Source organism: Priapulus caudatus, unplaced genomic scaffold, assembly GCF_000485595.1.
Source record: "Priapulus caudatus unplaced genomic scaffold, Priapulus_caudatus-5.0.1 Scaffold1809, whole genome shotgun sequence".
Lineage (NCBI taxonomy): Eukaryota > Metazoa > Priapulida > Priapulimorpha > Priapulimorphida > Priapulidae > Priapulus > Priapulus caudatus.
The window spans coordinates 28165-40418 of record NW_014578870.1 but is presented as its reverse complement, the minus strand read 5'-3'; the positions used below and the strand labels follow the sequence as shown (position 1 = coordinate 40418).

Genomic DNA, 12254 nt, shown 5'->3' with positions numbered 1-12254 from the left:
AGAGAGAGAGAGAGAGAGAGAGAGAGAGAGAGAGAGAGAGAGAGATAGAGAGAGAGGCAGAGAGGGACGGGAAAGAGCGGGTGTGCTTGAGAGAGCCTTCATTTGAGTGATCTATGCTCTCTAAAACTCAGAGCAGGTTCTATATTGGGCGAATAGGCTATGTCAGGATTTCTCAATATTGTCTACGGTGTGTTTTTTTCTGCAAAATTGTTTTTTAGGTGGAAGACTGATTAGGGAAAGATGCGCATTACTGGAACCTTAAACAAAAACCATTGACAACTCTGAACGCCAGAAAGTCACAACGAACGGACCCTCGAAATTAACTTACTTGCCAACTCACCTACTACAGCAGAATACTTTCTCAATCAATAACACGGATGCAATTTCTCCGCTAATACCCGCGAGGGAGATTACATAAGAGGCGGCAGGAAGTGGACCGTTAAGAATCGGGTTTGCGTCTGTCGACACGCGGGTGAGAGAGGGGGAGAGAGCGATCGAGGGAGAAAGATGGGGAGATTGAGAGAGGGGCGAGAATGAGCTAACGCGATAGAAAGAGAGAGAGAGAGAGAGCGGGGGGGGGGGAGACAGCGCGCGAAGGAGGGAGGGAGGAAGGAAAGGAGAGAGAGTGGGCAGAGGGAGAGAGAGACAGAGAGAGAGAGAGAGACACGAGAAGAGGAGAGAGAGTAGAGAGAGAGGCGCTAGAATGGAGAGAGATAGAGAGAAAGAGAGAAGAGAGAGAGAGAGGCGAGCTGAGAGAGAGAGAGCGCGCGCGAGAGAGAGAGAGAGAGAGAGGAGAGAGAGAAAGAGAGCGAGAGAGAGAGAGAGTAGAGAGAGAGAGAGCTGCGCGCGGAAGAGAGAGAGAGAAGCCTCGAGAGAGAGAGAGAGAGAGAGAGAGAAAGAGAAGAGAGAGAGAAAGAGAGAAAGAGAGAGAGAGAGAGCACGAGAGATGAGAGAGAGAGAAGAGAGAGAGTTGGAGAGCGAGAGTGGTGTTACCGAGAGGTAACGGGCAAACAAAGAATACCCTTGTGTTCGTCTACGAAATACGAGAACTGGTCCCCGCCCCGCCCGATGCAGCAGACGATCCGATCTTTGCTACTAACAACGTGCATGATTTGTGCCCACAGAAGGTCTTTACCACAGACAGATTTCTCTAACAAATTCTACGGGAAAGCTGTATCTAAATTTCAGTCAAGAGAAACGCCAAAGGAGCCCTTCATGGACAGGTGACTGGTCGATATAGGTTGCTTTACTGCATAACTGTCACTCGAGGGAAATCCCAAAAGTGTCCTTTATATAGACAGGTGTCTGGTCGATAAAGGTAATTTCATTGCATAGCTGTCACTCAAGAGAAACGCCATGTGACCTTCAGCTGTCCATTCTACGGAGGTGACCGCTCACACGGGTTGGACTATAATTACTCAGTAAGGTATAAGCGGTGGTAAACTGGATATTTTCACGTCACGCAACTACACGCTTATATCATGTTATGCAAGTACATGCTTATATCATGTCATACAACAACACGCGTATATCATGTCATCGCAACAACATGTTTATATCTGTCATACAACAACACGCTTATATCATGTCATACAACTACACGCTTATATCATGCCATGCAACGACACACTTATATCATGTCATACAACTACACGCTTATATCATGCCAATCAACGACACGCTTATATCATGCCAATCAACGACACGCTTATATCATGTTATCGCAGCTAGATACGCCTATATAACGTCAGGCAACTGCACGCTTATATCGTGTACCGCATCTACACGCATATATCATGTCATCGCAACAACACACTTATATCATGCCATGCAACGACACGCTTATATTATGTTATAGCAGCTACACGCCTATATAACGTCACACAACTACACGCTCATATCGTGTCATATACAACTACACGCTTATATCATGTCATCGCAGCTACATGCTTATACAATAGCACGCAACTATACACGATAATATATAATGCCATTGCAACTACATCTTTCAGATACCAGCGAGATTTTCTTTTGCCAACTGGAAACTTTCTTTCCAGCGGCGGTGGGAAACACAACCGTAAAGTCGACATAACTTCACATTCAAAGTATGTTTACCTTGACGGGTAATGAGTTGATACAGGTGCATTATATCCGGCGGGAAATAGCGGAAAGACTGGATCGCGCGCACGCAGAGGCGACGTGTTCCCGTGACATTTCGAATCCCCGCATTCATCCCATGATTTCATCTCTCTCGTGGCAATTATCAAATTTATTCACGCGATGTTATTCACCCATGCACGATCCTTTCACATGATAGGCTCAGCCCTCCACCGCTGCTGCGTTCACCCATCCACTCGCATCGCCGCTTGCGCACTAAAGATATCCTCACGTAATCTCTCTTCCTCTCTTCTCGCCTGCACCGATGCGTCTCCGCCCGCATGCGTACATGTACGCACGTATAGATCCACGCTGAAAGTTTTTTTCGCCCAACGGAGTTGGAGGAGGTTATGTGATCGGTCTCGTGTGTTCGTGTGTCAGTGTGTTCGTGTGTTAGTGTGTTCGCGCGATCGATATTAGCGCGTCGAGTCAAGCCAGCCAAGCCAGCCAGGCAGCCAGCCACAGCCAGCTCCAGCAGCAGTCAGCAACAGCCAGCAGCGAGCGGCGAGCCAGCTCGTAACACATACATGTTACATTACATGGGTATATCGTGGGTTATTCGTGTGTTCGTGAGTCGTATGTCGCTGGCGGAAGTATGCACTCTCCGTGAGTGCACTCGGTCTAGTTCTTAGATTGCAATCACCTTCTACCTTCTCACCGTCTCCTCCGAGGCGACGCCGCCACCCACGTAAACGCACGCAGACATTTCACGTACAGGTATGGAACGGCATTTGACAGTGCTCTGGTTTTAGAACAAAGCGCGCAACAATGTATTACTTTGTCAGCGCGGTTGGTAGTAGTTTTTACACAGGGCCATTGTATTTCTGGGTCTAGCGACTTCGCGATTGTGTCATTGCACGTGCGTGCAGGTATTTTGGCGCGAAGCCCTGTGCAAATTTTTGCAGGTATTTTGTGCAAAGCCATTGCGCGTGCGTGTGTGTACTTTGGCGTGAAGCTCTGTCATTGGCCTAGAGATGTGAGTCTTCAATCTGCGATGCGCGAAGCCAGTAACTAACGCGCAACATGTAATTTCAGCGCTGTAACGTGTGTTTTACACATGTTCATTGAATTAGTCGAGTGGAGATAGACTGGTAGTTGTTTTAGCCATATAGTCCAGATGGGCGGCTACATTGATGTATTAGGGAGAATGGCAGGACGTGGTTAGGTTAGACAGTTTCGAGAGTCAGTGTGAAATTGGGGTAGGACGTAGTCTCTGAGAACGGGTACATGTGCGGGCAGGATGGTTGTAGGAGTTTGGGCGGTTAATAGAGAGAACAGGGATGGGAGATGTGATTCGGGTGCTGGGGAGCGAGCTGAGCACACGCGCGTATGCGCGTGTGCGCGTGTCTTTGTCTCTTGTGCGATGTGACGACACAGTGTGTATGAATATTAAAGATTGTACAGTTTACCACACAAGTTTGGATCTGTTTCTACATCATTTCGACATGAACGCTCATTCCAACGTTACATTTTGGTGCCGTGACCAGGATACAGCGCAAAGGATTATCATTGGTTAATGAGAAGTGTATTTGAATCCGCGGGGGCTATATAAGGAGGACTTTACGAGCACAAGTGAGTTGGATATGGAGATGTAGAGCAGTAGTTAGATAAAGGATAAACGTAATCATTTTACCAGGGGGAAAAGAGTGGGAACTAGAGCAGATGTAAACCAAGGGCGTGTAACCTATACTGTTTGTAACCTCCGCGAATGCGGACATGTTTTGTTGTGGAATAAAAGGCTCTCTTTAAGCCACTAAAACGTATTCCCGGCTTGTGTAGTATCTCTGTCGAGCTACATCCACGCTCCCGCACTCTGCAACCTGCCGAAGAGCCGGCGATAAAACGCCGGTAGGTATAAGAAACACAACGCAACAAGGTACTATACGATCACGAAAACGGTGAGAAGAACATACGCAGCGGTATATACGCTCAACACGAAGACACAGAAGCGACGTAACGCCGAGCCGGTTAGCGCAAGAGACAACGTAACGCTACACTGGCGGCCGTGACCAGGTTTTCGGCCAATATGTAACCCAAATTACGTCTGTCAGTCAATTTTCAAGTCTGTACGAAGATTATTAACCGAGATATAGCTATTTTTTAAGAAACGACGGCGGCCATTTTTTAAATTCAAGATGGCGGCCGAAGTTGTAATTGGATCGCGTGTGTCCTGTCTTTAAATGAAAGAGTATACAAAAGTATGCAAGTGTACCAATTTTCATACTTTTTCCACAATTTGAATTATTTGGATGGTATCCTGACCTAACCGACTGTACTAACTATCCATCCAGTCATATACAGCCGCTAGATCTTACCTTTACGCGCTTCAATTGTTTTTTCCGCAATTAGAAGCAACCACGCAAGCAGTAATTAGCACGATGATAACTAATTCATTGATTCATTTTCCAAGGAGACAGATTTATAATGATTAGTTTCGTACTAGTAACTGCCGGCGGCAACTAGACGATTATTGTATTGTGATGTATATATATGCTGATCGATGAATACGTCTGTATATCTCACGACTGCACTCCTCGTAGCTAATGAGGATCTAATTACGTTTTTTTCTCTTAGTTTCATTTTCACTCGTTAGGGTGAACGCTGCTGCCCCACTACCCTATATAGTATATAGTGTGGAAAGGAGCAGCATATATTGTAGATATACATAAATTATGTGCACTTCTAGTGTGGACGGACTTATTGGCTGGCGGATTTAGACAAGATCAACCTGGGAAATGTAGGAATTAACCATGGGGGAATGTAATGGGGGAAAATATAGAGGCGGAAGGTGTTGCCTAAAGTGATGTTGAGTCTCAGTGAGCTATAGCTACACGTACGTACCTCTACTTGGTCTTTGTATTCCTTCTTTAACCTCGTGTAGAGCTTCGATAGCTCCTCGTTCTTCTCCAGTAGAGCCTTCCCCAGCTCGGCCGCTAGCATCAAGTCCTTCTCCTTCTGCGCCAACTGGGCGAAGACGTCTCCGTCGCTGGCGTCGTCATAGTTGCGGCTCTGTATGAGGTCGTAGAGGTATCCCTTCTCTTCGATGTCGGTCGTCATGTTGTCGGTCGCCTTGTGCGTCGCCGACGACATCGACAGTGTCACGTTGTTGTCGTTTATCATGCGGTGAACTCCATTCATCACGCACTGCGTGAGCGGCGGCGGTTGTGGTGGACGCGCGGTCAGTCCGGGGGTGACTGACGGACACACGGACGTGTGCGTATATATATATATATATATATCTATCTCTCTCTCTATCTCTATCGCTCTATGTGGGTGGCTCTCTCCCTCTCTCTGTCTATCTATAATTAACTCTTTCGCGCTCTCTCTCTCTCTCTCTCTCTCTCTCTCTCTCTAGATGCTCGTTTTGGAAAATACTAGCTGTAGATTCGATCGAACTTTTATGTTAGTTAACGTGAACACGCATATCCTGAGAAACGCTAGTCAACATCCTGTTTCGATGCGCGATGACGGAATATACCGCAACACTTGCACCGCGCCCCTGCCGCAGTCGTATGGATTTGCCAATTTGCCGATCACGTTTCACAAACACACACACACACACACACACACACACACACACACACACACACACACACACACATGCATACATATACACCCGTCCCTGTCGGCTGGCAGGTGTCGTCGCGTATCCAGTTCGTAAATATATATCCTCTTCTATCGAAAAAAAATCGCCAAAGAATCACCTGTAACGTCCGATGAGTTGATTAGTTTGTGCTATCCAAGCCGATCTCCGTAGCAACGTACGTGTGTGGCAGACGAACGCGAATGAACACATTGACGCAGCGAGGTAGCCTCATGATGTTTAACTTTAGGTAGTCAACACTGTTTACGTAGGTGTGCATTGCACCGCTGACTAGGTATCGCTCTCGCACCAGCCGTCTGGCTTACATAGCAAGCTGAACCGGCTGTTCGTGATAATACCTTACTTCTCCTATTTTCACGCTCCAGTGTACACATGGCGAATATATTCTGGCGGAATGTACACAATGTGAGCCGTGAGGGAGTCGGTGATGACACACAGGTGTGCTTTCTAAAACATAACCATTTACGCTAGATTCATTTTAATCGTTATTAATTATATTAATTAAATCTTTATTTTAAACGGTAAGACACCTAAATTTAGCTACTTCTGTCTAGATTATGCAATTTAAATGCGGTTCCGACAAGCACAAAATATATCCCTGCCGGTCTTCAAACTGGCACTTTTCAGCCAATCAGCCTTTTGATAAATCGGGTAGGACCGCGCAAATTTTGAAACGTGAAAACAGATTAGGATCCCACAATGAGTTTATGTTTTTAAAACTTCCAAGTATTATTATATAATATTTACATTTTGAGGGAGGACGGCACGCAGGACAAAAGATTATCGTATTGATCACGCAGCCGAGGTAAGAATAACAGTGCAGCGTGCAGTCATATTAGTATTATTACTATCTGTTTGGTCACCGGTCAGTGTCAACAGTCAACACTAGACTAGGCTAGTCACTAGGCCTACCTCATAACATCATAAGTGTTAATCTTCAAAAGTCCTGCGGACTATAACGAAGATGGAGAGAGAAGTGGATCAAGTCGGTAGATCCACACTGCGGATCGCAGCGGAAAAAGTTGTAAATTTGCTATTTACTAAAGATGAAGGCAGTGAATTCCAATACGGAATCACAGAGACAAAGAAGCTAAACTTAAAAGCACAGGCACTTGAAGCGTTTCAATAAAATTTAATGCTAACTAAATACGAAATCTATTTACTTTGTACAAAATTCTTAATGTTTCTATACTATAGCCAGGCCTACTCTCTCTTTCACCTACGGCTACACCGCCGATAGTTTCCAACCACTGCATTACCGGCTGCCATTGCTCTCGCGGCGCGACTGTTGCACGCTTGCACTAATATAGAGCCCTGCGGCTCGCGAGCTCTCGCGGCGCGACTGTTGCACGCTTGCACTAATATATAGAGTGCAAGCGTATATATTATACTCTATATATACTATATATATACTCTATATTCTCTATATTCTATATTCTATATTCTATATCTATATTATATATTCTATATATTCTATATCCTCTATATTCTCTATATTCTCTATATATACTCTATATATTAGTGCAAGCGTGCAACAGTCGCGCCGCGAGAGCTCGCGAGCCGCAGGGCTCTATATTAGTGCAAGCGTGCAACAGTCGCGCCGCGAGAGCAATGGCAGCCGGTAATGCAGTGGTTGGAAACTATCGGCGGTGTAGCCGTAGGTGAAAGAGATCGAGTAGGCCTGGCTATAGTAATAGTATAGAAACATTAAGAATTTTGTACTAAGTAAATAGATTTCGTATTTAGTTAGCATTATATTTTATTGAAACGCTTCAAGGGCCTGTGCTTAAATTGGATCCTAGAAGTTTGTACCATGGGCGCAACCACTGGGGGGGTCGGGGGGGTCACGACCCCCCCTGACTTTTATGTGGACCTCCCCAACTTCTGGAAGACCTTATTTTCTGGGGAGGTCCAAAATAGTCCGATAAGCGTTTATTATCGTAAAACATCCATATTTCACCGGTGAAAGTTAAATAAAAACCCCATGTGGTCAAGTGCAGTGTGATAACTGTGATTCAGATTCAGATATCTAAATAGAACCCTTGTTAATATCATTTAGATTCGACCTACATAGTACATTCAATCTCACGTGCATGGAACGAGCACGACCTTTACCACGCGTTCGCAAGCCAACCGTGGTTATATAGCTACGCTGCGTTGTGTTATAGACACTAAAAAAAGGCCCATCTCCACACAAGCGGCGTGTCGCGGCGCGACACTGCTCACCCCTACCGGCAAAGTTCAAAACTATAATATTTTATGGCACAGTCTCCACTGACACGGCACGGCGCCAGCCCGGCTTTACGGCGACGGCGAAAGTCAAATGAGTTTGACTTTTGCCGGCTGACGTGACGGCGAAAAGACAATTGAACCAATCAACGCGATTGATTTTTATCACGTGTTCTGGAATCGATATTGAAGCAATTGCAAAGGATTTTGTTGGAAAGTGTGACTCAAGGAAGGTCACATTTGGTTTCTAACACTGTTCTCTGTTTTCACTTGTCCGAAATTTTTTGGCATTATTATTTTCATCATTATTATTTTCCTCTTCATCTTAATCATGCTAACTGTGTCACACAGTTAGCACAGTCTGTGTGTAGCTTTACTACTAGCTTAATCTAATTAATAAAACATTTTGGTATTTTATGTATACATGATCATTCAGGACATCACAATTATGCAACACTTCTATCAACACGCTGAAATACGTGATATTGAACCAATACGTGATATTCGCTGGCCCGCAGATCACGTTGCTATTGGCTGCTTGGGACCGGGCCCCCCCAATTTTCAACACGTGATTGCGCCCTTGGTTTGTACATGCCGAAAACAGTGATCACGCTCAGATGAGCGGGTGCAGCGAACAGGCTTCATTAAGCAAGAAGGAATGCCAATTTTCATCTCACCATGATAAATTTTATAGAAAGTTTTGAATGAAGCAAGAAAGCGGACACGAAGAGGAGGCCATTCAATACGAGCCAAAACAACATCAGCACTATCATCATAGTTTCTGGAAACCCATCTCGCAGCTTTATGCTGAATGGTGTCAACTCATAGAGCAGGTTGCTGAAGTCCTATAGGTGTATTTGGGGCTATGCCGAGGTTGGCGTGCGGAAGCGAGTATTCTAAGGTATGGGGCAGGAACGGCATAGGGTTTAAAGTAGGGAGCCGAGTTTGTAGAGTCAGCAAACTTAAGATCTTTATCTTTATCTTCTATCGTATCTCAATTCTATCTCTATAATATATTTAAATAAATGGATCAGTGTGGGTGATATATATAGGTGGGGTAGTATTTATAAGATATCTCGTTATTCTAACTCTTATCTTTTTTTAACTCCGCCCCTCACCTCCTTTTTCTTTATTCGTATCTCAAATCCTATCTCGTTATCTTGTATCTTATTATCTCTCTTATTATCTCTCTTATTATCTCTCTCTTATTACAACTCTTTTAAGAGAGTTGCCTCTCTTATTCATGTTGTTTATGCACGCAGCACAGCGCGGGCGGGTGTTCGGTGTACTTGTGTGTTGCAGATGAGCATTTAACAGGCATTTACAGGTGATTATAAGCGAAATAGAGTAGAGAAACATTAAGACTTTGGTACATTTCGTGTTTATTTACCAAATTATGTTTTTTTATTGAGACGTTCCAAGTGCCTGTGCTCTAGTACTACTACTAGTAATAGTAGTATGCCTGCGGCAACTGTATGTGGGCTACTACTAGAGCTAACTGTCAATTGTCACTGTCGCTGACAATGCCATTGGCATTGACTAGCCTAGTAGTAGTACATGTACGCGTAATACTTATTACTGCTCAAGGGGTCGTTGTCGTAACAGGTACTACAGATATGTACCCGAGGTACATATATGTATACACAAAGTGTACCAGACTTGTACTACAGTAGTGTACCCTAACCCTAACACTAACCCTAACCCTAAACCTAACTCTAACCCTAACCCTAAACATACCTCATATAAAAATATAAACATAATACTAAACAACCTAAAACTACCTCGGGTACATATCTGTAGTACCTGTTACGACAACGACCCTTCGTGCCTTATTACTTGTATTAGTGATCAAGTACATGTACATGATAGTTAATACCTTTTTATACCTTGAAATTATATTCTACACTCGTCTTTTGTCAAGATGGTGGAACCTCTGAATGAACCGATCAGCATGCGGATGTCGCGTCTGCATCAGGTGTTCATGGGCAAGCCATGTAACATCTCCAACAACCTGTACCAGTCGCTGGTCAGTAAGGAGGGTCTGCTGGACTCACTCTTCGTTCTCTACAACGAATGCAACAACGAATACATGATCAAGCAGAACAAGGGCATTGCCGAATTCGTCAGCAAGTGTAAGTGTAGTTATCTATCTACGTGTTGTCACTTATCTATGCCTCGTTATCCATTAAAGTGACAGTATTTATTTTGTCAAATCGCTCAGGTTTTCCTTCTGGAATCTGGGACAGAATCCTGCGACTACAAATATCCTATCTTTGGACACTCGATCCTACCCTAGAAGAACCTAGAAACCGGGGCGCTGCGTTGTCAGAAACACCAATAACTTTCGCACGAACGTACCCTTTACTTCGAAAGTTACGACATTGTAGACTTGCGATATTGTAACTATTTACGATGTTTCGTATGAGGAACCACCTTGAACAATCTCACACACGTGACATCATATTGCATTCCTACACAAATAATAATAATAACGATAACAACAACAACGATAATTTCAATAACTTTCTTCTCCGCTGTGTCAATAATCGAACCGAATCTCCATCCCTCCTAGACCCACAAGGTTTTCTGGCGCGACTAATATCTCTCGCAGCACGTCCCTACACAAATAATAATAACGACGACAACAGCAACGATAACTATAAATATAATAACTTCACGCTCCGTTGCGTCAATAATCGAACCGAACCTCCATCCCTCCTAAACCCACAAGGTTTTCTGTCTCGACTAACATCTCTTGCCATGCGTTTTCAGTCCGGCCGACGATCCAGGAGCTGACGCGGCTGCGAATTGGCATCGGTGACTTTGAGGTGAAGAACGTGATTGGTCGCGGACACTTCGGCGAGGTGCAGGTGGTGCGGGAGAAGCAGACGGGCGACGTGTATGCAATGAAAACCCTGCGCAAGGCCGAGACTCTCAACCAGCAGAACGTAAAGCTGTTGTTATTATTATTTATTTATTTATTTGATATTGTTATTATTGTTTTTGTTTTTTTGATTTAGTGATTGGTACTTTGTAGCAAACATCCTCACCCAGCAGAACATAAACTCATCATCTTCATTTTCATCATCATCATCATCATCATCTTCATCTTCATCATCAACATCTTCATCATCATCTTCATCATTATCATCATCATCATTATTATATTGATTCAATAACAGTACTTTGTGGTAAAAGTATAAGCAAGCTTGAGACACCGCATTTTGCCGTGCACGCTCGTAAAACGCATAGAAATCGGTCTGGCTTTCGTCGACCTGGTGATAACACCCTAGCAGTAGCAGGCGTGGTCACTTCGATCGTGTGACGATAACGTGGTGTATCGGTGGCAAACGATGACAGACACGCGACATTTACAGGTAGCGTTCTATGAGGAGGAGCGGGACATCATGGTGAAGGCGAGCACGCCGTGGATCACACAGCTGCAGTATGCGTTCCAGGACGCCCGCAACATCTACCTTGTCATGGAGTTCCACCCGGGCGGGGACCTGCTCTCCCTCCTCGCCAGGTACCCGTTAGAGCTGCGTCGGCGGACGCGTCAGTGGAACGGGCACCCATCTATGAGGGAGACCGAGTTTTTTCTCTGAGCGGCAGTGCGGTGAAACTGCCTGTATAGAACAAAAACCTGTCTATTAAGGTCGATTGTGGTTTCCTTTGAGTGGCAGTTGTACAGTGAGACCACCTGTATTGATTGATCGGTTTCGGTTACCTGTCTATAAAGGACAATTTTGCGGTTTCCTTGAGTCACCCTTACATACGGGTCTGACTCTATTAGAAAGGTCTGTCAGTTAGAGGTCCTCAGTTGCAAACTGCATGCAGCGCCCCCTTCGCACAACGTTCTCCGGATACCACTGCCACAATGCTAGCACTATTTTTAAAGTGGGCGGAGCTCCGGGGAAATCCAGCGAATGGAGATTCGTAAACAGCGTATGATTTGAAAGAGGTAACTGGGCGCACAATCCGCGCATTATTTCGTATCACTATTTTATCAAATTTTTCATGAAATAATGGTCAGACTTTTATTATCTTTGCAGCTTTCATAAGTACACACCGTATTACATAGGACAGGAGTAACGGGGTCGCTGTAACACTTATAGTAAAAAAGCGTAAGAAATTCTTACGGAAATCAGCTTGTGGCAATGGTAGAATTGAGCCAGAGCGAGAGCGCAATCTGTCGTGGAGTTTGCTTCAGTTGAGGATGGGTAATGCTATCCCCCGGGCGTGGAGGGAGGTGACCGCAACGTGG

The 12254-nt window shown here is 44.7% G+C and overlaps 1 protein-coding gene across 1 annotated transcript in view; it reads left to right on the top strand.

The window, feature by feature from the left end:
* Nucleotides 1–9911: 9911 nt before the first annotated feature.
* LOC106817641 (citron Rho-interacting kinase-like) overlaps nucleotides 9912–12254 on the top strand; it is a gene marked incomplete at its 3' end in the record, with an annotated part of 28324 nt that continues 25981 nt past the window's right edge. Inside the window, exons 1-3 of the mRNA XM_014822327.1 lie at nucleotides 9912–10122; nucleotides 10763–10938; nucleotides 11368–11516. Of these exons, the coding sequence (XP_014677813.1) occupies nucleotides 9912–10122; nucleotides 10763–10938; nucleotides 11368–11516 (536 nt within the window). The remainder of the gene's footprint in view (nucleotides 10123–10762; nucleotides 10939–11367; nucleotides 11517–12254) is intronic.